The sequence below is a fragment of the Monodon monoceros genome, unplaced genomic scaffold (assembly GCF_005190385.1).
Source record: "Monodon monoceros isolate NGI ecotype Baffin Bay Population unplaced genomic scaffold, NGI_Narwhal_1 Super_Scaffold_21, whole genome shotgun sequence".
NCBI classification, from domain to species: Eukaryota; Metazoa; Chordata; class Mammalia; order Artiodactyla; family Monodontidae; genus Monodon; species Monodon monoceros.
The window spans coordinates 143,951,422-143,976,134 of NW_021703778.1; the positions used below are offsets into that span (position 1 = coordinate 143,951,422).

At 42.9% G+C, this 24,713-nt stretch overlaps 1 protein-coding gene across 14 annotated transcripts in view; it reads left to right on the forward strand.

Moving 5' to 3' along the window:
• SIPA1L1 (signal induced proliferation associated 1 like 1) overlaps positions 1-24,713 on the forward strand; it is a 377,878-nt gene that overhangs the window by 307,650 nt on the left and 45,515 nt on the right. For 10 of the 14 annotated variants that reach the window (XM_029239481.1, XM_029239492.1, XM_029239486.1 and 7 more), the window contains 5 exons: positions 11,795-11,944; positions 16,894-17,018; positions 19,365-19,427; positions 19,866-19,984; positions 23,036-23,478. In XM_029239481.1, the coding sequence (XP_029095314.1) occupies positions 11,795-11,944; positions 16,894-17,018; positions 19,365-19,427; positions 19,866-19,984; positions 23,036-23,478 (900 nt within the window). The remainder of the gene's footprint in view (positions 1-11,794; positions 11,945-16,893; positions 17,019-19,364; positions 19,428-19,865; positions 19,985-23,035; positions 23,479-24,713) is intronic. The other 4 variants (XM_029239490.1, XM_029239491.1, XM_029239493.1 and 1 more) reach the window with 3 other exon arrangements.

The window sequence follows — 24,713 nt, forward strand, 5'->3', positions numbered from 1 at the left end:
AGACGGCTATTCTTTCATGAAAATTTAAGAGTTCGCTGTCCTATACATCATTCTTAACTTTTAGTAAATTTCTTAGTATTTCTTAGTTAAGTTTCAACTTTGAGTCATAAATAGAAGGTACTCTTTGAGAAACTTTGTATTGCTACTGTTTGCAGAATATTTGAGTATAGAATAGACTCGTGACCTTCATCGGGAATACTTCCAGATTCCTCAGATTCATACAGTGTACCTGGGAATATAATTTCCTCCATGAAACGTAGTAAAGTATAACTAAAAAATTTAAGCATTCCCTTCATAGTCTTACTGAGAACAAACCACCTTACTGTGATGTGGAAGTGAGGCCCCTGGCTGGGCACACCTCCTCCATCTGACTCTCCCCTTCATACCAGCCCTGCCCTGGGTGCCATTTGCATTTGTACCTGGGCCATCTAGAGAGTGTGATATGGACCGTTCAGATGAATCACAAATAGTCAAAACAAGTGCCCAGGTCTGCCATTCCTTGAATCTTGCCTTACCAATAGTGGCATGAGCCTGATACTGAGACTAAAGGATAGTCCCTCGGTATCCGCAAAGATTGGTTCCAGAGCCCTCCATGGATACCAAAATCTGCACCTGCTCGAGCCCCGTAGTTGACCCTCACGTCCTCGGATTCAACCAATTGCAGATCGTAAACATAGTAGTGTATGTATTGAAAAAATCCCCGTAGAAGTGAACCCACGCAGTTCAAACCCGTGTTGTTCAGGGGTCAGCTGTATTGCCTTTACACGGTTGGTTTGTTCCATTTATCTTTCTCCTCCAGGTTAGGCAAGTTGTGTTTAACTGTAGAGAAACCAGCTGTATTTAAGCTTAAGTTAGCAGCCGCCTCAAGCCACTCTGCACGTGCTACACAAATCTGCCTACTTCATTCACCACGGTTGGACCCAGCACGGTTCATTTTAGATGAAAACTGAATATACTGCTTGTAGAAACTTAATCTACTGCTTAATCTTCTAGAAACTAGAAGCATAGTTTTTCTTAAATTGTGTGCAAGATCCCAGAGTTAAAGGCCATTCGAAATAATTTTTTAAAAAAATACTTGTGGAACAGATTATCCTTTTTCCTTTAGTACCAAGGTCACGATTTTTGACATACTAAAAGGTATTGGTATTTGGAGTTTCTAACAAGAATTATTTCACTGACTTGTGCTCTCTATACATTGTTAAGAGAAACTGATGCAGTAAGAACAGATGACGCATTTGCCATCTAAGTAGAAAAAAGTCTGATTTGATTGGGTTTAAATACAGGAGATTTATGCTCTCTAGGTAGCCTTTCAAGTACAGAATTTTATGGTATTTGTGGGAGTAGTTCTTATTGACAGAATTAATATTTAACAAAAATAGGTAATATGATGCAATTGGTCTTCCGGCCTCAAATTTATCTAGAGTGTAAGGGTAGGACTAAAATAAAAATAGCTGGCTAGGGCTTCCCTGGTGGCGCAGTGGTTAAGAATCTGCCTGACAATGCAGGGAACACGGGTTTGAGCCCTGGTCCAGGAAGATCCCACATGCCGTGGAGCAACCAAACCCATGTGCCACAGCTACTGAGCCTGCGCTCTAGAGCCCCGCAAGCCACAACTACTGAACCACTGAGCCCGCATACCATAGCCCATGCTTCGCAACAAAAAAAGCCACTGCAATGAGAAGTCCGCACGTCGCAACAAAGAATAGCCCCCACTTGCCACAACTAGAGAAAGCCTGTGCACAGCAACGAAGACCCAACACATGAATAAATAAATAAATAGCTGGCTATAGTACATTGAACTTAACACATTACTGTGTTTAAACATAATGTGGGATCAGTAGTAAAACCCTGATCTGGGTTAACATGTTCAGAAAAGCTTAACTATTTCAGAGGCTTTGCATAAACACCAGGCACGTTGGCACACAAAGGAATTTTCCTATCTCTTTTTTGTAGATGAAGTATTTCCAGGCTTTATATAAATATTTAATGTCGGATCTTATTGAACCATTGATACTTCTGCATTTTACCTGGATACTATACTATTCCCCTTTCCCTACTGTATTTGGCGCTCAGCAGCTGGATGGAGTGTTGGTTCCTTTACGGAGTTACAGCTGGCTACACTTGCAGCCTCCCTAACGCCGCCCTCCTCTGCAGACACAGCTGCGCCATACAGAGCATGAAGATTGTGCTGGAGGATACTGTTGAAACAAATGAAAAGAGTTCCCCTTTTTTTTGGGGGGCCGTGCCGTGTTGCATGCAGGATCTTTTAACCACTGAACTTCCAGGGAAGTCCCTCAATCTTTATTTTCAAGGAAATGTTTTCTAGGTTTATTTCGAACAGGTTCTGTGTTAATGATCCTCACGGTGTCATTTTCTGCTTTCACACAAAGCCAGCACGCATTTATTCTTTACTCTTCCTTTGTTTGGAATATTAGCTGTGGCTAGAAGTTGCATGACTTGTTCTTTCAAATACTGCCCTCCTGGATCATAGTTGTTTGAGTTGACATGAGGACCTTGACTCTTGGAATTCTTGAGTTTCATTGGGGGTGCTCAGGCTGCATCCCCATTGACTGCTGTATTCTCAGAGTCACTGGATGCTGTGGGCTTCGGCGTATCCAATACCATTTGCTATTCCCTCCTCCTTCAAACTCCTCTTCCTTATCTTCCAAAACTTTCCTCCTGATTTTTTTTTTTTTTGGTCAGCTCTTTGCATTTGTCTTATCCCCCCCAAATGCTGTGTCCCCCATGACTCCTTCCTCATTTTTCTTTTAATCCCCTACTGTGCAATATCTCTGAATAGTTTATTTGTTTTAGTAACCTCAGCCATCATCTGTATGTGGGCAGTTCCTGGATAGTACACGTTTGATCTTGACCTCTTCTTTACTTTTCATATTCATATGCCCGTCTCCCTACTGAGTATCTGCACTTGAATGTCACACCAGTGTCCCAGACTCACCAGCCCAAACTGACTTCAGCCATACTCCTGCCCGCCCTCCACCTCTTCCTTCTCACGTGTTGCCCATCTTGCTGAAGGGCTTTGCATTCTGCCCAGGTAGCCAGAGCAGAACTAGAATTCATAATTAGCCTCCTGCACCCTCATCCCCATCTCCACACCCATTTAGTTATCAAGTTCTACCCTTCGGCTGAGTCCCTCCTGTAAGCATCCTCCTTGTCATTGCCTTAGGGGCTCTCGTTTCACACTAAGATTTTTCTGGCCAGAACAGCCTCTCACTTTCTCCCTGTCCGCGCTGCATACTGTATGGGATGGCCTAATACAAAGGGAATTGCTCCTCAGGCCCTGCCTTTCATCTTAGCCTTCCGCACAGCTTTCAGTATCAAGTCCACCTCCCGCTGTGGATTTACTGACGTGGCTTTGTCTTTCCCAGGCTCTAGGCTTGTGACTTTCTGCTGCCAGGTTTTCTCTTGATAACCTTTATACCTGCAGCTCGGCTTGATCTGCCTTCTACCCCATCCTTCAGCAGCTTAACAGCTGCTGGTATTGTAACACCAAGCCCAAGCCTCACCTTCTCTGACACGTCTCCTCCCATCTCTGCCTTCATTTGCCCATCCTGGGAATTTTCACATTGCTGCCTGTCTGCTTCCTTCACAGAACTTATTATACTTCATTTTAATCTTATTGGTCCATTTTTCCAATTTAAGGTAGCCTGTCTTATTCATCATCGTATCCCAAGGACCAACCACTGATTCTGGCATTTTAATAGGCTTGCAGTGAATTTTTTTAAAACTTCATTAGTTAAACCAGTAAGCAAAAAAACTTAAAGAAGTAGGAACAGAAGTAAATTAATTTGGGAGAAAATAAATCAGTTGGGTTTTTTTCTTTTTTTTTCACTTTTTTTTACTGTTGTAAAATATACATAACATAAAACTTACCATTTGAACCACAGTTCTGTGGCATTATGTATGTTTCCATCCTTGTGCAACCACCGCCAACATCCATTTCCAGAACTGAAACTCTGTGTCCTAAACAATAACTCCCCCTCTCCCCAGCTCCTGGCTGTTACCATGCTACTTTCTGTCTCTGTGAATTTGACTATTCTTGGTACCTCACATAAGTAGAAACTTTATGTAAGTGGAATCATACAATATTTGTCCTTTTGTGACTAGTTTATTTCATGTCAGTGTAATGTATTCAAGGTTCATTCATGTTGTAGCATATGTCCAGTTTTCCTTCTTGCTTATTAGCTCAAGCTGCTATAACAAAATACCATAGATTCAGTGACTTAAACAATGGATGTTTACTTCTTACAGTTCTGGAGTCTGGGAATTCCAAGATCAAGGTTCCAGGACGTTTGGTTCTTGGTGAGGACCCTCTTCCTGACTTGTAGAAAGGGCCTTCTTGCTGTGTCCTCACACGGCAGAGAGCTCTGGTTTCTTCCTCCTCTTATAAGGGTGCTAATCCCATCATGGGGGCTCCACCCTTATGACCTTATCTTAACCTAATTACTTCCCAAAGACCCCACCTCCTAATGTCATTACGTTGGGGGTTAGGACTTCAAGATATGAATTTGGGAGTGGGGGGAGTCATTAAGTCCATAACCTTTACCTTTTTTTGTTTGTTTTTTTTTTTTGCGGTACACGGGCCTCTCACTGATGTGGCCTCTCCCGTTGCAGAGCACAGGCTCCGGACGCGCAGGCTCAGCGGCCATGGCTCACGGGCCTAGTTGCTCCGCGGCATGTGGGATCTTCCCAGACTGGGGCACGAACCCGTGTCCGCTGCATCGGCAGGTGGACTCTCAACCACTGCGCCAACAGGGAAGCCCCCTTTCCCTTTTTTTAAGACTGAATAGTATTCCATTGTATATATGTACCACATTTTATTATCCATTCATCCATCAATGGACAGTCAGGTAAATCAGTTTATTTTTATAAAATTAAATGACACATAAAAGTGAAACACGCTATAATCTGATAAAGCTATAGAATTGAAGCTTAGATTTAAGTAGAATTCTTTGCTTTTTGTTGACTAAGTTTAGATTACTCCTATTTTAAAAGTATATTGTGGGTAAAGCTGTCTAAAATTCAAAGTGAAAAGTGAGTTGTTCTTGATTGTATTTCCTCTAATTGGTTTCAGTTAGGTTGGAACTGAATTGTGGCATTTTATTTGTCAGCCAAGTTAAGGTAGAAAAGCAGAGGGCTGTACTTAGCTTAAACTCACCGAGCTCTTAAGCCTCTTTTTCCCCAACTCTTCAAAGGAGTGAGTGTACTCTGGCATCTACATTGGGGTCAGAGTTTAGATAATTTGCAAGTTCACACTTTTAGATTAGAGAACAAAGGTGTTTCCTTTTCAAGCATTCAGGAAATGGGCACAGTGGCCTGAGCCTGGCACACCTCCCAGTTTCCTTTCTTTTATAAACTCTAGAGTGAGCCAGGGAATGAGACCAGGGTGCTCCCATGTGGTCCCCAGCTTAGGCTCTTGAATTGCTTCATCGTTCCTTGAGCCTTGAAAGTAGCTGCTTTGCACTCCACCCAGGGAAGTGTTCCAGGGGGCTCCTCCTTGCAGAGCCACCAGTGTTTTACTGTAACCCGCCCAGAAACTCCCAGATGTGCCAGGAGTGCAGGCTCTGCCGTCCAGGGGCCTTGACTTGCATCCCGGCCCCACCCCTTGGGAGTGATGTGATGGTGGGAAGTTCCTGATCCCGTCTACACTTCATCATCGCCAGGAACCAAACGGGCCACTAGCCCCACCTCTCAGAGTCAGCATGATGATTAACTAAGGTAATATAGTTACTCTGTGTTCAACCCGAGCTCTTACGACAGGCCTGGCACACAGTGAGGCTTAGAAAATGGTAGTCCCTGTTTGTCTTTGGTGTCGTTTTGTAGATGCTCTTCTACACACAGCTACATGGAAGTCAAAGAGAGCTAGTTGCAATTGGGCACTTAGGGCTGTGGGTAGAGCTGGCCAGGCTGGACTGGTGAGTCAGTTTGCAGCCTAGTGCAGGTCACGCATGTGGTGAGTCAGTGTGTTTCCCAGGAGCAAGTTGTGCCGTTTTCAGCGCCAGCGTCCTGGTTACCCTCGGTGAGACGGAGAGGCTGAGTTCAGGAGGGCTGCTGTGCTGGGAACAGTCATGGTGAGCAGGTGTAGGAAATACTGCAAAAACCATCCATTGAATTAGAATAGACTGAGAGGTGATCTTGTAGAAAGCGGTGGTGTTATGGGAAGAGAATGAGGTGGCATCTGGGCACATCGTTCTGCGTGTCAGTAAGGAACTGTTCTCCTACTTGCATCCAGCAGCAGGGTCTTGCCCTCTTAGCCCTTTTTTTAAGGGAGTGCTGCATTAGGACCACCCAGGGAGGCCTGGCCTGGTCCCACCTTATGGGAAGGGTCTAAAGGCCCACAGTGGCCCTGGGGCTTCCTCCAAAAGCACCCCCTTGTCCACCCCCAGACACCTGACACGGGGAAGACCTTCCCAGAAGCCAGATCTACTATGGGTCCTGCTGTAGCCCTCCCCTCATGGAGAAGGCAACAGGAGTCTTAGGCCCTTTGCCTGATGAGGGCACGTCAGCCATAGGGACACGTTTATCATTAGGAATTTAAAGAATTCTCAGGGGTAAAAAGGGATATCCCGCTGCCTTATATTTGAAACCACTGACATTTTTCTTTAAGATTTGTTGATTGCACAACACATGTGTAAACGTGTGAGAATGAGTGAGAATGAGACAGATGAGCTGCCTAGACCCACCCCCACAGTCAGCAGTGTGAAGTCTCCCCATAAGCCTCTTGTTCAGAGCCCGGGACAGTGACTGGTCTGACCAAGGTCTACTTCCACCCATGGAACTCCCTCAGTATGGTGACAGAGTGGCAGTCTGGGATCCACCTATCATTGAAGTGCTTGCCGGGAAAAGTGGGTTTAGTCTCCTTTTTACCTGCAGGAACGATTGTTGTGAAATAATGAGATTGGCAGAGTGTCCTTGGGCGTGGTCAGCAGAGTTGAATTGATCTCTTCACCCGAGTGTGTACGTGTGTCTCTGGCCACTGGGCTCTCGGCTGGTGACTTGTACCACCAGAGGGCTTGCTGGACACTGCTTCAGGCCACATGAAGATGGCCCTGGACCATTTTCTCTGGACCCACCTCTTTAGGACCTGCAGGCTCCTTTTAAGGAGCAAGCACCAATACACAAGGAGGGATGGCAGGGGAGGTGTTTGACTCATATACTGCGGCCCTGCTAGCAAGTTCACTGCTGTCTCCCCACCAGTCCCCACTCCTGGGGAGAATCGGAATCCAGCCTGATTAAATAGCCTAGAGTCTCCCAATCTCTGGCTTTTTGTTTGACTCTTCTAGTTTCCCATTATATTTAGAAAATGACAAATGACGATGGCAGCTAAATGGCACATACGCCAGGCTCTGTTCAGAGTCCCTTGTGTGAGTTTTTCTCAGTTAATCCACCCAACGGGCCCAGTAAGTTGGTGGCTCTTTCCCCCTTTTACAGATAAGGATGCCCGGGAATTGAGAGATGAAATCGTTTGTGCAGAGTCCTGGCTGGTTAGTGGTGGAGCTGAAATTAGCACCAAGGCCACCAGACTGCGGAGCCCCTACCTTAGCCACCATGCTGCAGGGATGAAGCCTACCACCATCTATAGATGGTGCTCAAGAAATACTTGCCAGATGAACGCATGCGTGTTTGTGTGCTAAGGGGGACCAGCCACGTGTGCTGCAATCAGGGCCAGCTTCAGGTGTGTAGCTGCACAGGGCCACACGCTTAGCAAGGTTCAGTGTTCTGCTTGAAATTTGTAATACGTTTGAACAAGGAGACCCAGAGTTTCATGTTGCACTGAGTCCCACAAATGATGTATCTGGTCCTGTCTGCAATCCATTTTTATGTTCTGTCCTGTAGAGTCACCCTTAGATATAAAATTGACTCTTCTCAAGAGGCACCCATGATGTGTGCCAGGCTGTGAAGCTCCAACAGCTTGCCAGCAGCTGGGAGATGATGATCGGTTATCTCGGTGTGATGAGTTGCTGTATTTCCCTAACTATGCAAGGGTTATTCTTTGTTGTAAATTGATCTTGTCACAGGAGGTTCATCAGAATAGGACTTCCATGGTCCAGTCGGAACAGCTGATAGGGATCGTATGGTCAGAAAGCCAGGAATGGCTCTGGTTCACAAAGTTAGGAAGAGATGAAACAACAGGGGGGTGGGGTGATTGAATTTGTATACAACTTGTTCAAACTCTGGTCTGGATACAGCACCCGAATGACATTACCTTGAGGAATTTTAGAGAAGTTTTTTAAAGCAATTCTGGAAGAATCCTGGTTGATAGGCATTGCTAAAAACAGACTTTGACTGGATCCTGTTCCCTGGGTGAATAGTGTTTTCATCGCTAAGTTGTGGTAAAATGCTGTGCTTAACTAAGGACTCGGATATCTCATTCGTCAGTCATTGCTGCTATTTGAAATCCTCTCGGTTGTTCTTGCCGTCATTCCGCTGTCTGCACTTGAGTTTACAGAGGGCCTTATCTCCTTGGACACATCCAAGCAGTGCTGTCACTTTGGAATAAAAAGCAGGAAACAGAGGCATAATTAAACCCATACATAAATACTCAGGAAAGAAAAATGAAGCATCAGTTACTCAGATGCTGAGAGTTCCTTATCCATCAATGGATGTCACAGTCTCAAGAGATCAATAATAAGAGTCTATCAATGTTAGTTCTGTGAGTTGAGCCATGGGAAGGGTTATTCTGCCATGGGTAGGAGGCAGGGGTTATTCTATCAGAAATCTGGGGGTTTTTTGGCACTTCTCTTCTCTCTTTTATCCTGATGTGAGGAGGCTTCTGGAAAAAAGAACTGATATTGATCTTGGACCATCTCTTCCTAATCCATCCCATTCAACTCTTTGTTTTCATTGCAGTGAAATGTGCTGCATATAAATGGAAAGCTGACTTGAGTGCAGTCCTGCAGACTATGGGAGTATTGTCTGTCGAGCTGATGATCATGACTTTTTCAATTGCTGCATTCTTTGTACAGTCCAAAAGCCCTGGTGTTTTATTTCTGCAGAGGGAAGTCATAGCCCTAGAGAACATTTAAGATCGGTTACTTTAAAAACATTTAGTTATTTCTCAGCTCAATTGATAAAAATGGAGGGAAGAGAATCTACTGAAATTAAGGCTAAAAGATTTTTAGACATTTCCTTTCTGACAGTGACCATAGCATTCTTGAAGAAGATTATTTCTCATATTCCACAGAATCGAAAGATCTCACAGCGAGTGAAAGATGTATTCATCTTAGTCCTATAAACCTATTTGGGCATTAACATCCAGATGCCCGGGCTCATTAAGACTGAGAGAACGTAGAAGGATCTGAGTTTATCTCAAAAGAGAAGAAAAGACTTGTGATCCATTAAGGTAGAGTAGGGGGGAGGTCAGAGATTCAAGAGGTTAGCATGCTGGCTTCCCATGTGAGCCAATGCGGGGGTTATTCTTTTTCAAAGTGGCAAGACAGCAACGAGCCCAACTTGCAGAAATGATCAGCCTCAGCCTCTGGCAGAAGTAGACAGCCAGTGCCAGGCAGGTGGGTACCTCCCACTCCCTGACCTAGATCTGTTCTCAAATAATATTTGTGAGATGGTATCAAATTCAGAGTATTTGGAAAGAATAGTAAGTCATGAGAATAAGGGCTAATTCTGAATTTTTTTTTGCCTACCATACATACATCTAGAGTCATAAAAACATTTGGGTGGCATTTCCATCAGTTGCTGTGTGTGTGTTCTGTGTGTGTGGACAGCCTGAAAACAAAGCCACTATTGAGTTATATAAATTCAGAAAAGGCATTGGAATGAATGCTGGCCTTCTGGAAATGCTATTTTTTAACTTTGGGATTACTCCAGCAACCAAATAGAATTTTCTGATACATTTGCCAAATAAAAGAGCTGAGGCTGAGAAGTAGCATGAGATATTTTAGCTTAATGTACGTTTTGGAGAGCAGGGTAAGAAAAGCAAGCTCTAAATATAAATACAAAAGTTACATCTTGACTTTGGCTATGGAATCATGTTGTCACTTCTTCGTAGATGCAAAAACATTTTAACATTCACCGTGAATATAATTCACTGGCTATTACTTGTTTACCCCAAAGAGAGCTAAAAAGTCTTCAGGCCCCCAGACGTGGCATTGGCCCCAACCCCGTTCACATTTCTGCTGCCGTCTCCTTTCTTTCCATCTTTCTGTAACACCTCCTCCTCTTCGCAGTAAGAAAATCAAAGCAGCTGCAAAATGAACTGTTTTTTGAAGTTTCTCTGTATTAGGTGCATCTAAAAGCCAAACTCTTAAAGCAGAAAGGAGTGATTCATGCCATTCCTTAATCCTTACCTCGTTTTCTTTGTAACCTACTCCTCCCATTCTTCCCCCACTCCAGTCCCCTTCCAAGTACTTCAGAATAAGCAGTGAGAAGTTTGGGAGATGTTTTAATAGAAAAGAAGGGATAACAGAATCACAGCTGATAACAGGTTTGTCGCTGAGGAAAGAACCAGGGCTCCCAAGTCAGATCTGCCACGTGGGCACAGACGGATTTGCGGGGGCGGTGGGGGGGTGTCATATTTTTCGGTGCCTATCCTTATTCTTTTTCTGATAGAAAAACTTCTCGGCGTGATTTTATTATGCCTTCTGTCAGTTTCTGTACCTGAAGCCCCATCCTGCCCTGCTTCAGAAGGTACGCAGGTTCGCTGTAAAAAACTGCCATGTTTCAGTGAATCAGGTTCAGTCCCAAGGCTTCAAAACTTTGGCTTCAGTGTAAGACTTCATGTGCAAAACCGTCTGACCCTGCAGACCCCTTGCAAACTGTCTTATTAAGCACAGAAAACCCAGCCTTCTGTAGGGGGGCAGAGGAAAGTGGACTCAGAATCAAGAAGCCTGGCTTATTGAAAAAGTGACCTTGATTCCCCTCCCTCAGCTATAAAATGGAAATGACCTGCCCTGCTACAAGAGCCAGTGATCTGTGCCAGCATTCACGTCGGAAATAAAATATCATTGTTATCGAGATTTAGCTGATGTCTCGTCACAGTCTTCAGGCTCACTTGTTAATATCCCAGCAGTTGCCCCAATGCCTATTTGAGTGGAGAAGGTAGAGGCCAGCAAATCACGTCTCTCCGAACTCCAAAGCTCTGGTTTCTGTGTCGAGCCAGTCCACAGGGTGAGGGATCCCTAATTTTAGAAAGAGGTGTATTGTGGGCTACGTGGAGCACATCTCTGCTGTGTTATTATATAAACTCAGTCATTTCAGTGAAATTCAACAACTGCAGTTCTAGGCACGTTTCCATGGAAGTTTTTATATGGTGATGCTACTATCAACCAAATGTATACACACTAAATAGCAATCTCTGAATATTCATTCCAGACTTTGAGTAATAAAATTGGAAAACAAAGAAGCATACAAAGAATGTACTGATCTCACTGTGGTCATATACTCTGAGAGAGCCAGTGGGGAAATCGGAATTAACTGCTCTGTTAATGCCACTGGGGCTCATTTATACTTCGCCCTGCCATACTACGAAATTGCATAAGCAATTCAGCCCTTGAATTCTGGCAGCTTTTGGAAACATACATGTTTTCCTTTTTTCCCCTATTATTTTTTCACGCCCCCACCCCCTTCAAGGCAGTTTTCCAGCTGTCCCCTTAGGGAGTAGTTTTATGGGGAAATTTCTTTTGTGGGCTTCCAGCTGGCTTTATTTTTATTATCTCCACGAAGTGGCTGCGTTTGTCCCATTTATATGTTATCCATCATGCATTGCCTTGGGATTTTCCCTTTGAATTGTTGACTTCACGTTTTTGGTTTGCACACACAGGCTGTCTCCTGGTTCAGACATCTATGTGACGGTCTCATCCATGGCTTTAGCAAGATCCCAGCCATGTCGCAACTCCCCGAGCAATCTGTCTTCATCCAGCGAGACTGGCTCTGGCGGGGGCACTTACAGGCAAAAGTCCATGCCCGAAGGGTAGGTGTGCCGGAGTTGGCATCACTGTCTCTCATATGTAATTGAGACGTGTAAAAGAACTTGCATTCAGCCAGACTGGATCAGTTCACAAAAGAGCAAAAGGGAAAATATGGTTAATACTCCAGATTAAAAAACGTTTTCATGGCTGGTTCAAACCACTTCTTAGGAAGTTTATCATTCTTTAGTCTCTAAGGACTCAATGGCAAAGAAATCAAATTACATCAGTTCCTCCATTATATGTATTGTCTAGTTTCATAGTACAGATTTTGCCACTTCTTAAAATTTCCTCCAAAGTGAACTCAGTAGTATACTGCTTGCACTGGGTGGAGTTTGTATTGATGTTAAAGTAGGGGAAATGTTTATCATATAAAAGTGATTTTTCTCACGCTTTAGAAATCTGTTTGCTTCTGACCAGACTCACAAAGTAAAAAGACTCACAAAGTAAAAAGCTAAGTGTACATGATTAAAGAGGCTACTAAAAGGTAAAAAAATTGGAATGTCTGAAGCTGGGAAGTAATTAGCAGCAAAACATCACATGACACACATAAGCTGGCTTTGCTCATCACCAGCTTCCTGCTGGGATACCTCTGGCGAACTTGATAAAGAACTTGAAACCACTGGAAAATCAAAAATGGGGTGTTTAAAAAAAGGATGTTTCTATGCCAAGTTTTCCCCGAATTACCTTTAACAAATGCACATGATTTGTGTACTTTTTTGAGATTTTACCATATTACAAAATAATTATGCTTATGAGAATGCTTTCAGAATGGATATTTTTTATTCTATAGTATTGTGTTGGTTTTTATAGCTAAGTATAATTTTATTCATGTTTTTGCTAAATGTTTATGTTAGCAGAAAGTAAATAACAAAAACCACTATAAAATATACTTCCCTCCCCACCCTACCACCAAGGATTCCCTTGGTAGCGTATCTAAAATGCACATTTCTTATTTTAATTACTTCAGTGACAATTAGTAAAAAAAAATTCTAGCTCTTATTTATGAGCCCCTGCAAGAAGTTTTATGAATTAAGTATTATTATTATCCCACACCACAAGCCCAACTAATTATTTCTTTTTTTTTTTTAAACATCTTTATTGGAGTATAATTGCTTTACAATGGTGTGTTAGTTTCTGCTTTATAACAAAGTGAATCAGTTATACATATACATATGTTTTCATATCTCTTCCCTCTTGCTATTTCTTGTTTTAATTAGTAGATTTTAAATGGCCTGGTTTGACTTCAAAAGTAAGAATTCACTGCAACTTCAGTGTTAATACAGCAATAAAATATAAATGAGCTAACAACCACAACAAAATCATTGTTTGCTTCTTCTGTCCATTTTGGTATACACTCTCAAGGCATGCCAAAATGTAATTTGAAACATTAATTTTTGGTGAACATTAATGTTAGAAACATGGTTCCCAGTGTTTGTGCTACATACACTATTTTTTTTTTAATGCAGTGGTAATTATTTGACTTGATATTTAATACTAAACCTGCCATAGGTGGTATTGAGGGTTTTCGCCATTGCTTTTGAGGTTACCTGGGAATTATTTGCTATACGGTATAACATCAGTTTTACCTGGGGTGAAACTTTACAAGAAGATACTGATACAGTGTTTTCCTTTAGATATCAAGCAATTGTTGTCTGTATCAGTGATGCAAGAGACATTGGTGTTCACTGTCTGATTCACATGCCTTACTCATGGGCCAGGTTTGACCCTAAAGTTCACACTTACCAAGGGAACAATTGTTACATCTACTCCTTAACTTAGCCCGGTAAAAATAAATAGGTACAGGGTGACAGTGAAGCAGGAGTGTGTGGAGTCTGCTGCAAACTCATTAATGTTAAACTTGGAAAAGCTCCAAAGTGCGCGGTAATAACAACAGGTCCGGACACACTGATCGTCCATAAATGTAATCCGCCCCTTTGTTGCCCTCCCTGTGCTTCAGCGGGCCCAGTGCCTTGCTTGTACGTGGTGTACACTGCCTGCTCCCTGGTGTAAGGATGTTGAGACCATCCAAATCAGTTGAGAGGCACAGTTTCACAGGCTCGTTAATAAAACCTGCTCTACTTGAGTGAAGGCGGAAGAGGCACCTGCACCAGTTTAGCATGGGAATGAGAGAGAGTTAAAAAGCAACACTGATGAAAAGACATAGGGTCTGTTCTACCATCCTTGAGATGTGTTTTGGGGCCACATACTCTGAGGAATGTTGACGAGGCAGGGCACGTGCAGAGGGAAGGATGGACCGGGCAGATGCGGAGTTGGAGGTCGTGGTGTAAGAATCGTAACCGCGGATGTGCAGCCCACAGGTGGGCATTGTGGAGGCAAGGAGGCCGCGATGGCTTTCTCCTAGCACTCTTAGCCGAGGGATTAAACTTGTCTCTGAGGGCAACTGAGCTCAATAAGTGAAAGTCATAGAGAAGGAGTTTCTAGCCCATTATGAGGAAGGTATTTCGAAGCTGTCAGCCTGCCCTGGAGAGCAATGGACTGTCTCACGAGGTAGAAGTTCTTGGTCAGTGAACGCGTTTCATGTATCAGCCAAATGATTACTTAAAAACTCCTTCAAGTCCGAACCGTGACTCTTAAAGTATTAAGTGCTCCTCCAAACAAAGGGACAATGAAGCTCTTCAGAAAGAGGCACAGTGTCAAATTAGAACAGGTTTTGTCTGAGCTCCTCAAGGATGGGACCTTCATAGCCCTGATGCCCTGGCACGTAGTAAACTAGGAGTGTGTGTGAGAACTGAAATTAAAAGTTCATCGGATGAAAATGTTTTTCAAGGCAAAGTTGAAAGGCAGCCTTACTTTATCATTTCTTTAAAAGCAGACAGCCAAAAAAGCATTTGACTTTAAATTTAGAAGTTTAAAAAGTTGTCTTTGGTTTCCGCTGCTACCAAAAAGTAAAAGCAAGATTCCGATCCACTTCTTACTTTGATCTCTGTGGCTTTTTTTTTTTTTTTTTTTTTTGGGGGGGGTACGCGTGCCTCTCACTGTTGTGGCCTCTCCCGTTGTGGAGCACAGGCTCCGGACGCGCAGGCTCAGCGGCCATGGCTCACGGGCCCAGCCGCTCCGCAGCATTTGGGATCTTCCCGGACCAGGGCACGACCCCGTGTCCCCTGCATCGGCAGGCGGACTCTCAACCACTGCGCCACCAGGGAAGCCTTCTGTGGCTTTTTGAAAAGTCTTAATTTAGTTAGTGCACATAACTAAATAACTAAATAGGATATTTAATAAATAGATTTAGTAAATCTATTAAATTATTTAATTAATCTATTTAATAAATAGATATTTAACTAAATAGGATAACTAAATAGAATAGGATCATAGGACCAGTTTGAGGATATTCATTCTCCTAACCTAAACAAGGACCCCACCTAGGGAGGAAGTGGCAGAGATCATAATTAGTGAATCCTTTGTTTTCAATGAGCCCTTTCACTGAAGTTTTCATAAATCAAGGTTTTTGTTTGTTTTTAATAATGGAGGTAACTCTGTTTAGTGAGGCGTAGAAGTCAAGTTTGTAAATGACAGTGATGTGTGCAAAAAGTAATGAGGGAGATGTTGTAGTAGGAGTTTTACTAAAATATTTTATAGTTTCCCTGCTTTCCAAATGCTTTTATATAGATGTTTCTCCCTGGATCCATATAAGAGTTGCTGCGACTCTGGGTGGAGAAGCTGAACTTGGCTCCCAGCCTTCCTCCTCCTAATCTCCTGCTCTTTCCAATGCACCCCTTGGTGGTTCTGCCCACACATTTATCAATTTGTAGCAAAGAAGACACCTGTCACATGCATCAGTTAATTCAGGCCCTTTTGTGTTTTATTGTGTAGATTACTCATACATTCATTAGTAACCACACTCAGATTTGTAAATTTCCACATGAATCTTTGAATTTTATACTCTGGCCCTTTTTCCTGGGCTCAGTTAGTATTTGCTTTGCTGATGTTACTAATCAAGGCATATGCTTCAATTAAGCCTATGTTATATTATTAGTCTACACAGGGAAAATTAAAATGGGTTCATTAAATAGCTAAACATTCTTTCCAGGAATAGACATTTGCCTTTATATATGCCAGTTTACCTATTTCCAAATTGCCTTCCTAAAGGCGATTTAAAATTTATATATGCCAGTTTACCTATTTCCAAATTGCCTTCCTAAAGACGATTTAAAATTTATACATCTTGGGGCTTCCCTGGTGGCGCAGTGGTTGAGAGTCCGCCTGCCGAGGCAGGGGACACGGGTTCATGCCCTGGTCTGGGAAGATCCCACATGCTGCGGAGCAGCTGGGCCCGTGAGCCAGGGCCGCTGAGCCTGCGCGTCCTTAGCCTGTGCTCCACAGCGGGAGAGGCCACAGCAGTGAGAGGCCCACATACCTCCAGAAAAACAAAACAAACAAACAAAAACTTTTATACATTTTGGAAGTGGTCCCTGTGTAATGTAAATGATAGCAATCTTTGTTTTTCAGACCTTAGAGTAAGTGCTCAGAAAATACTTGTTCCAAGAATGAGTGCCTTAGTGATTTAGCAGATAACCGAGTTAAGAGAAACCCCTGGAATGTGCCAATTGGACGACACAAACGGAACACTAGGATGGTGACATTTTTCTTTTGGGTGCGAATGACAGTCTGAGCTTAGCTATTCAAGGGCCAGAAGATTTTTGGTTTCTTACTGCATATCTCTTAGGTTGGCTCGGTCCTAATGGGCCCTGCCCTTGTTCACAGTTTACATGCTTAGCATACATACCTTTCTGAACAGAGGGGTGTATACTGACCATAGCATCCACAGTTCCAGCATCCATGTACACATGCACGAGGATGAGTACGCAAGTACAGAAATGTAAGCAAAACTAGTAGTACCTGTCGTTAGAGTTTAGTTCATTACTCCCAGGACTACCTTCCCTTATGGGTAAGGTCCCTGATGTCATCTTTGCCTTTGGGGAAATCACCACAGGTTTGGAATAAGCCGCAGATCCCCAGCCTCCATCGACAGGCAGAACACCCAGTCAGACATTGGTGGCAGCGGGAAATCCACACCCAGCTGGCAAAGAAGTGAGGATAGCATTGCCGACCAGATGGGTAAGTAACTAATTCCTACAAAAAGCAAGTTGCTTTTATACTAAGGTGACATTGGTTACCTTTGGATGATGTCATCAAGGCATTCTGTTCTATAATACAGCCCTGAGTCATAAATGGGAATGAGCATTAAGTCTCAGTTAGCTTATGTATAAGTGAAAGCAGCAATTAAGACCTGAGAGAAAAGTCAAGGAATTCTAAGTAGCCCCGACTTTAAAGACAGAAAGGATATAGGAATTATTTTCAGCACCAAGGTTAAAATGCCAGAGTACCAAGCCACATGTGTCCTAAGTATCTCCCTCCCCCCTTGTTTGTTTGTTTATTTATTTGTTTGTTTTTGCCCAGTATAAGCACCCTGGGAGATTAGTTGGTATTCTTAATGTTGAGTTTTAAAAAATTTTTTAAACTATGTGCAGAGCAGGAAAGAAATATAATTGTTCTTTAGTCACTTCTGTAGCTTGGTGAGAATGTCTTTCCTCCCTTTATATGCTTTTTCCCCTGGCTCTGCTATTAAGCTGTCAGCTAAGGAAATGTCTTAGGATAAAACAGCTGGAAGGGAAAGATTTGCATGATTGAGCCTTCCTTTGGGTTTCTGGCACATAGCCCTTCCCTCTCTCTCTCTAAGCAGTTCTACAAGATACCAAAACACTAGTTGATACAATAAAATTTTGCCATGAGCAAGATTAAGTTTCAACACAGTAGCACCAGGGATTAAGTAGCAACACAATTGATACATCAGGGACTTGAATCTGGACTGTTAGGGTTTTTTCCCTTTATCTTATCTCTAGTAGCTTTCCCATCAGAGTACCATAAAAAGAAGTAAATTTCAGGGCTGAAAAAAGATCTGCGTGTAAGGCAAAGACCCGCATCGTTTTATCTTCTCTGCAGATGCATCGTTTTGTTCTGTTTTAACGACTGTGCCCATGTTCCATGCCTGGGAAGGGCATCCTCAGTGCAGAGGTTGGAGCCAGGTTGGGGCTCCCAGCTGCTCAATGGGGGGTTAACAGAAAAAACAACCCAAGAACATGGAAGGGAGTGCAGATGCATTCAGCTAAGACAGGAGTTGAGGAAGAGAAACGAAATTCTTAGGTTCTGAAGATAGGCTTTGTTCCATCACCTCAGTGAGATGTGCCTCGTTACTGAAGCCGTCTGTCATTCCCTACTCTCATCCCAACTCCCACCCCGCCACCGAAAACCTGAGCATATTCTGATCCACTGTTCTGCTCTTGACAGAATGTTTCAAATCCCGTGTGTTTTGATACTGTTGAGAGGGTAACACCTTCTGAACAGGATCCCTTCTTCCATATGATTTTGGCAGCTTTTTCGGGCTCCTAGTTGCAGGCTTTGAACAAAGCTGCCCTCGAGCCTTTGTGCATTGTTCAGGGTCCCTCTTCCCACTCATGGGAAGTCATGTGGGGAATGAAGCAGTATCTTGGGACTTGAAAGGGTCATTACAAGGTTTGTCCTAGACCCGTCTTCATTCTTTCACATAAGCCTTTCTCTAGTCTTTTTTTCCTTGCATCAATTTTATAGTTTAGTGGCATCCACGTTGCACAGATGAATCTGAAATGAATATCAGTGAACCTTTTTAACACATTCATTTATCCTTTTGGTGAGGTATACCTTTTTTTAAAAAATAAGATACCCCTAGAGCCTGCCAGAGAAGCCTTTTTTTTTTTTTTTTTAACCAAGGCCTTTCTCCATCCAGAATCTAAGGCTTCAAAGAAAATGTTCAAATAAATTTTTATAACTTTTGATATTCCAGCATTCCAGAAGGATAACCCAGCCCTTTCTGCCTGGCACTTCAGAAGGAATCTGGGGCTTTGCTGGTATAAGCCATGCTAGGAAGGAATGAAGACAAGTAATTGTTATGTTCTCGTTCCTCAATACACTGTATTGAGTGTATAAGGGGCTGACCTTCCTACACTCAATTTGTAAGAACACAATTTTCTAATGACCTTCAGGTCACTGGTTGAAAATGTCAAGCAGATTCTTACTTGTTAGCCAGACCCCACCTGTCTCTGTCCATCAGTGTGTGATAAACTGATGCCCAGGGGAGATGTGGAGCTTAGCTTGCTTAATTGGCTCACTTATCTCAGTGCAGTTTGTTTTTCTGCCTCTCCGCTTTTGGATACGGTTGAGAGTCAAAGAGTACACTGCCCAGTCCTGTACGTGTTAGGAATGGTGTTGTAGAAATGCAGAATTGTTGCGTGAGCTCTTAGGTGTGTTAAAGAGGCTAAATCACTTACCTTTCACCTTTTGAACCCCATCCTGAATGCCAGTGGAGTCCAAAAGGAAGCAATTGTTTTACGTAAACTAGTTGCTGTGTGTCTTTTCTGTTGTGCTTAGCTTACAGTTATAGAGGACCTCAGGATTTCAATTCTTTTGTCCTCGAGCAGCATGAATATACAGGTAAAATATTTCCAAAGTGTCATGGTAAGTAACACGTGATTGCATCCATGCCTGTCTAGGTAATGTAGACCAAGCGAGGTTAGCCACACTTTGCAATGAATGAATTTCATAAATTTAATCCATATATTTGAGACATTCCCCCCCAAACCGAAAGCTGATTCCTAACTTTGCCGCATTGTTCATGGCCTCTGGTTTGGTGGTACTTGGCTATGCTAATGTGTATGATGTGACACACTGTCACCAGCTGCAAGCTTTATCCATCAGCCACTTAGTTTTTGACATGCTGTCTATTGTGTAAACTTTCAACAAGCTTCTTGCTGAAATTCCGAGTTTGCTGGCCAGTGAACTGAGAGGTGCAATGGCAAGCCGTCTTCGTTTGTCAACCTGTGCCAGTATCCGTTTAGTGCCTGCACCAGAATGTCCTGTTCTGTATTCCAGAGCCAACGTGCCACCTCCCAGCAGTATCAAAGGTACTGCCAGCTTTCCGAGAGAGCCCCGGTGGGAGATTAATGCGTCAGGATCCGGTGGTTCATTTGTCTCCAAACAAACAAGGGCACGTAAGTTCACTGTAAAATAATACAAATGATAGATCCCTAGCCATGTACCTTTCTTGCAAGGTGAAAATGGTACCGGTCTGCTCTCTCTTTCTTCCCCAATGTTAGAGAGGAAGTCGTCCTAGTAGAAGGTGGACGTTGGCTGCCACGGCCCTGGAATTTCTACTGCCAATGGCCTTAAGCTTGCTTTGAGATAAATTGAAATTCCTCATTGGTATGCACCTGCAGATTTGGATAGAAGGCCGTGTGATCCAGTCACAAACAGTCCTAATGTCTGGAATAAAATGTGCTAGATATAGATTTTATTTGCTTACACAGTGCCAGCATGAGGTATGTATGGCTGGAGCACCAATCAAGGTGACAGACAGCTTCCTGACAAGCCCCCCTACTGCTTCTCTTATCTTCCAGGGCTACATACATTTTTGTCCCATTGCCATAGTTATAAACAGTTCCTTATCACTTACAGGTGGGATGGGGAAGAAGAGGCTATCGTTTCCTCCCTCTTTAAATTCAGTTGACTTCCTTGGTCTGTCTCTTCACTGGAATGTGTACTTATATGTATGTCATTCTATAGGATGAGGAGATACTGTATTTCATATTCACTAATTTATAAGATACTCAGAACTTTAATGAGAGGGCTCAGTTTTGCTTCAGTGAAATGAATATTGAAGCTTAAAGAGAGCACAACACGTTCAAGAGCGTGCTAGGCTGTGGGAGAGAGAGTTACTGATGAAATGTGACGCTGTCACAGTTCCACTTGTAAGTGCTAGATTACCCTAGGCCACCTGTCAATTTCCCCTCCTTCATTAACAATTTTTATATGGAATACATGGTCAAATAATACTTTGGAAAGATTGGGTTAGATAAAATACATTGTTAAAGTTAATTTCACCTGTTTCTTTTTAAAATTTGGCTAGAACACTTCAAATTCCAGATGTGGTTCGAGTTTTATCTCCATATACATCTGTCCTGTACTTTACACACTCAGCACATCCGAATGCAGACGAGTCACGTTGAAAGTGCCCAGTAGCCACGCGTGGCCGGGACTAGCAACTTCTACAGCCCAGGTCCAGCGCTAAAGAGGAAATAGGAAAAATAAATGATGGCCTTATAATACAGAAGTTGTTATTGAGAAAAACTAGAGTAGCACCAGTAAAATAACTGGGATTGATCCTTTTTCAAGGGGAGGAGATCTTTCACTTTGAAGTGAGACAAGATGGTCCTCCTGTGGCCCTCTCCCCGCAGCTGGTAAAGACACACACACACACCCTCTCCCCGCAGCTGGTAAAGACACACACACAAGTCTTTTCTCTCCTTTTCTCTCCATCTCCACCAAGTATCTGAACTTCTGACCCCCCCCTCACTTAAATATTATTTTACTCAGGTATCTTTTGAAATTATATTTCTTTGGTTAGCCATAAAATGTTCTTTCTAAGCAACTGAGCCACTGTGCAACAGGGGTTCTGCCCACATTTTTTAAATTGAGAGATGATTCATATACCACATATTCACATATCATAACATTCCCACATTTAAAGTGTACCGTTTAGTGGTGTTTAGTACGGTCACAGAGTTTTGCAACCAGCACCACGATCTAACTCCAGAACATTTTCATCACCCCAGGAAGAAACCTGTATCCTTAGGGAGTCACCCCACCTCTTCCATCCCCTCCAAGCCCTCGACAACTGCGAATCTACTTTCTATCTCTATAGATGTGCCTATTTGACATTTCATCATATATGAATGGAATCATACAATATGTGGCCTTTTGTGTCTGACTTTTTTCACATAGCCTGTTTTCAAGGTTCATCCATGTTGTAGCATGTATTAGTACTTCATGTCTTTTTATGGCTGAATAATTGTGTGGATGGACCACATTTTTTTAATCCATTGATCAGCTGATGGACATGTGGATTGTTTCTACTTTTTGGCTATTATGAATAATGCTGCTATAAAATTCATGTAGAAGTTTTTGTGTAAACATGGGTTTTCATTTCTCTTGAGTAGGATTGCAACGGTTTTTCCACAGCAACTGCCGCATTTTACATTCATACCAACAATGCCCACCATCTTTATTGTCTGCTTTTCTTATTAGAGCCATCCTAGTGTGTGTGAAGTGTTATTTCATTGTGGTTTTGATTTGCATTTCCCTAATGACTAATGGTATTGAGCATCCTTTCATGTGCTTGTTGGCCATTTGTATATCTTCTTTGGAGAAATGACTATTCAAATCCCTTGCCCATTTTTTTATTGGGTTATTTGAAACAGAGGTTTTTAATTTTGATGAAGTCCAGTTTATCTATTTTTTTTCTTATCATTTTTGTGCTTTTGGTGTCATATCTAAGAAACCATTGCATAATCCAAGGTCATGAAGATGTATACCTATGTTTTCCTCTAAGAGTTTTATAGTGTTAGCCCTTACACTTAGGTCTTTGACTTTTTGAGTTTTCTTTTCTATGTGGTAAGGACCCAGCTTCATTCTGTTTTGCATGTGGATATCTAGTTCCCCTAACACTGTTTGTTAAAAAGATTACTTTACCCCATTGAATTCTCTTGGCACCTCTGTGTAAGTTTACCTCTAAGCACTCCTTAGAAAACTGTCTCCTAAATAGATGCTATATGAGGAAAGAAAAGATGTCTTTAAGAGAAAGTTTTATATTCTGCCTTCTATTTACTATGATCAATAGGGTCTTTCTAATTATAAGCCCTTTGGAAGTATCACTTTCTGTTTTAAGATTAAGATATTAAAGACTTTAATGACAGTTTAGGTGGGTTTTTTTTCTGATTAAAATTCTCTCAGTACTATCAATACTTTAGCATAAGCCAAATAATGAAAAATGGATTCTAAAAACTAAGTTTCCAGCACTGTCCGCCATGGAATCTTCTGAGTAGGTTTTTCCAGATACCTCCCGCCTTATTTTTGTGTTCACAGGAGTTTTTGTGTCTTGAGAACCCCCTATTTAGACACATTTCACAGGGTCATTCCCCCGTTATTTTTTCCCTGCTGTTCAAGAAGCCAAGCCTGTAGTTAAGGAAAGCCTGCTTCCCTTGCAGTCTGAGAGCCACTACTCAAGCCACTCCAGCAGCAATACCCTCTCCAGCAACGCATCAAGCGCCCACAGCGACGAGAAGTGGTATGACGGGGACCGCACCGAATCCGAGCTGAACAGCTACAACTACTTGCAAGGCACCTCCGCAGACAGCGGCATTGACACCACTTCCTACGGCCCTAGCCACGGCAGCACGGCCTCCCTGGGGGCGGCCACGTCGTCACCACGCTCGGGGCCGGGCAAGGAGAAAGTGGCCCCCCTGTGGCACAGTTCCAGTGAAGTCATCTCCATGGCAGATCGGACTTTAGATTCAGAGAGCCACGGCATGGACCGGAAAACCGAGTCCTCCCTGAGCTTGGACATCCATGCCAAGAGCCAGGCCGGCTCAAACCCTCTGACCAGGGAGAACAGCACGTTCAGTATCAATGACGCTGCTTCCCACACCAGGTAACTGCCCCTCGCTGTTGCCCCTCCCACTCCTGGCCTCCCTGCGGCCATTTTCCGGCCTCATCCCACTTCCCTTTGCTCAAGAGTGTATAAAGAAAGGGTTTTTTTTATTTTGGTTTGTTTTTTTTGCACAGTGACAGTTATTTTTATATATTTAATGCCTTTTATCTACCATCCAAATCCTTTATTCCTGCTATCCTAGTGCATTATTTTAAACTGTGGGAAAGGTTTGCAGATTTGTTCTTCATAGCTGTATTTGATTTTATAAAAACATTCCTAGCTGCATACCAGCATGAGAGAAGAATTTTGTCATGTGGCTTCCAGCTAGTGATAGAGAATATAGAATGGGACAGTCTTTGGAAGACATTAAAAGAAAATCTTAACCACATTTTTAAAAGGAAGGGGTCTCTTCCAAGACTATCACGGCATCATTTATGATGCTGAACGCATCTTTCACACTGCCTCTCTATCAGAGAACATCGCTTACCCAGTGTTCGCAGTTTGTTTTCCGTAATTGGCTCCTGGCAGTCACGTGTTGGGGGGGGCTGTCCAACAGGAAAGTGTAGCTAAAATTAGACACAGCCCGTCTACCTTTCAGAAGAGAAAAGTACACATTCCCCTGTATCCTTGGAGATCGCGGTGATAGGAAAAGTAAATACTATTTTTCATTTCCTCTTTTGGATTTGAGCCTACAATCCAAAGTATAAGATCCTTTCTTTTAGGGAGGAAACATTCCATCACTCTCTTTTGGGGCCTGTTGATCTCTGTGGTGGTTTCTCCTTTTACCTTTTATTGTTGTCAGTCGTTGATCAGCTTGTATGATAGCATCCAACCTTGCTGTCTTCCAGGCTTCTTTTACTGTCATGCCCTCAAGAAAAGTAGCAGAGAAGCTGAGTTTTGTTTTACTTTCCAAACGGGAATCCAGGCACATAATCTGTCAGTAAACCCCAGATAATGAGAGAGGACATCCCTGACTTAATTTGGTTTTAACTTGATAAATATTCACTTTCCCATTGTCTGTATTGTTACTGATAAGATTCGCAAGCTTCCCCGTTGTGTTTCCGGAGTTTTATCTCTGTTTACCACTACCACATTGCAGTAATACACTACCAAACGTAAAATAGTTAGCTAGTGGGAAGCAGCCGCCTAGCACAGGGAGATCAGCTCGGTGCTTTGTGACCACCTAGAGGGGTGGGAAAGGGAGGGTGGGAGGGAGGGAGACGCAAGAGGGAAGA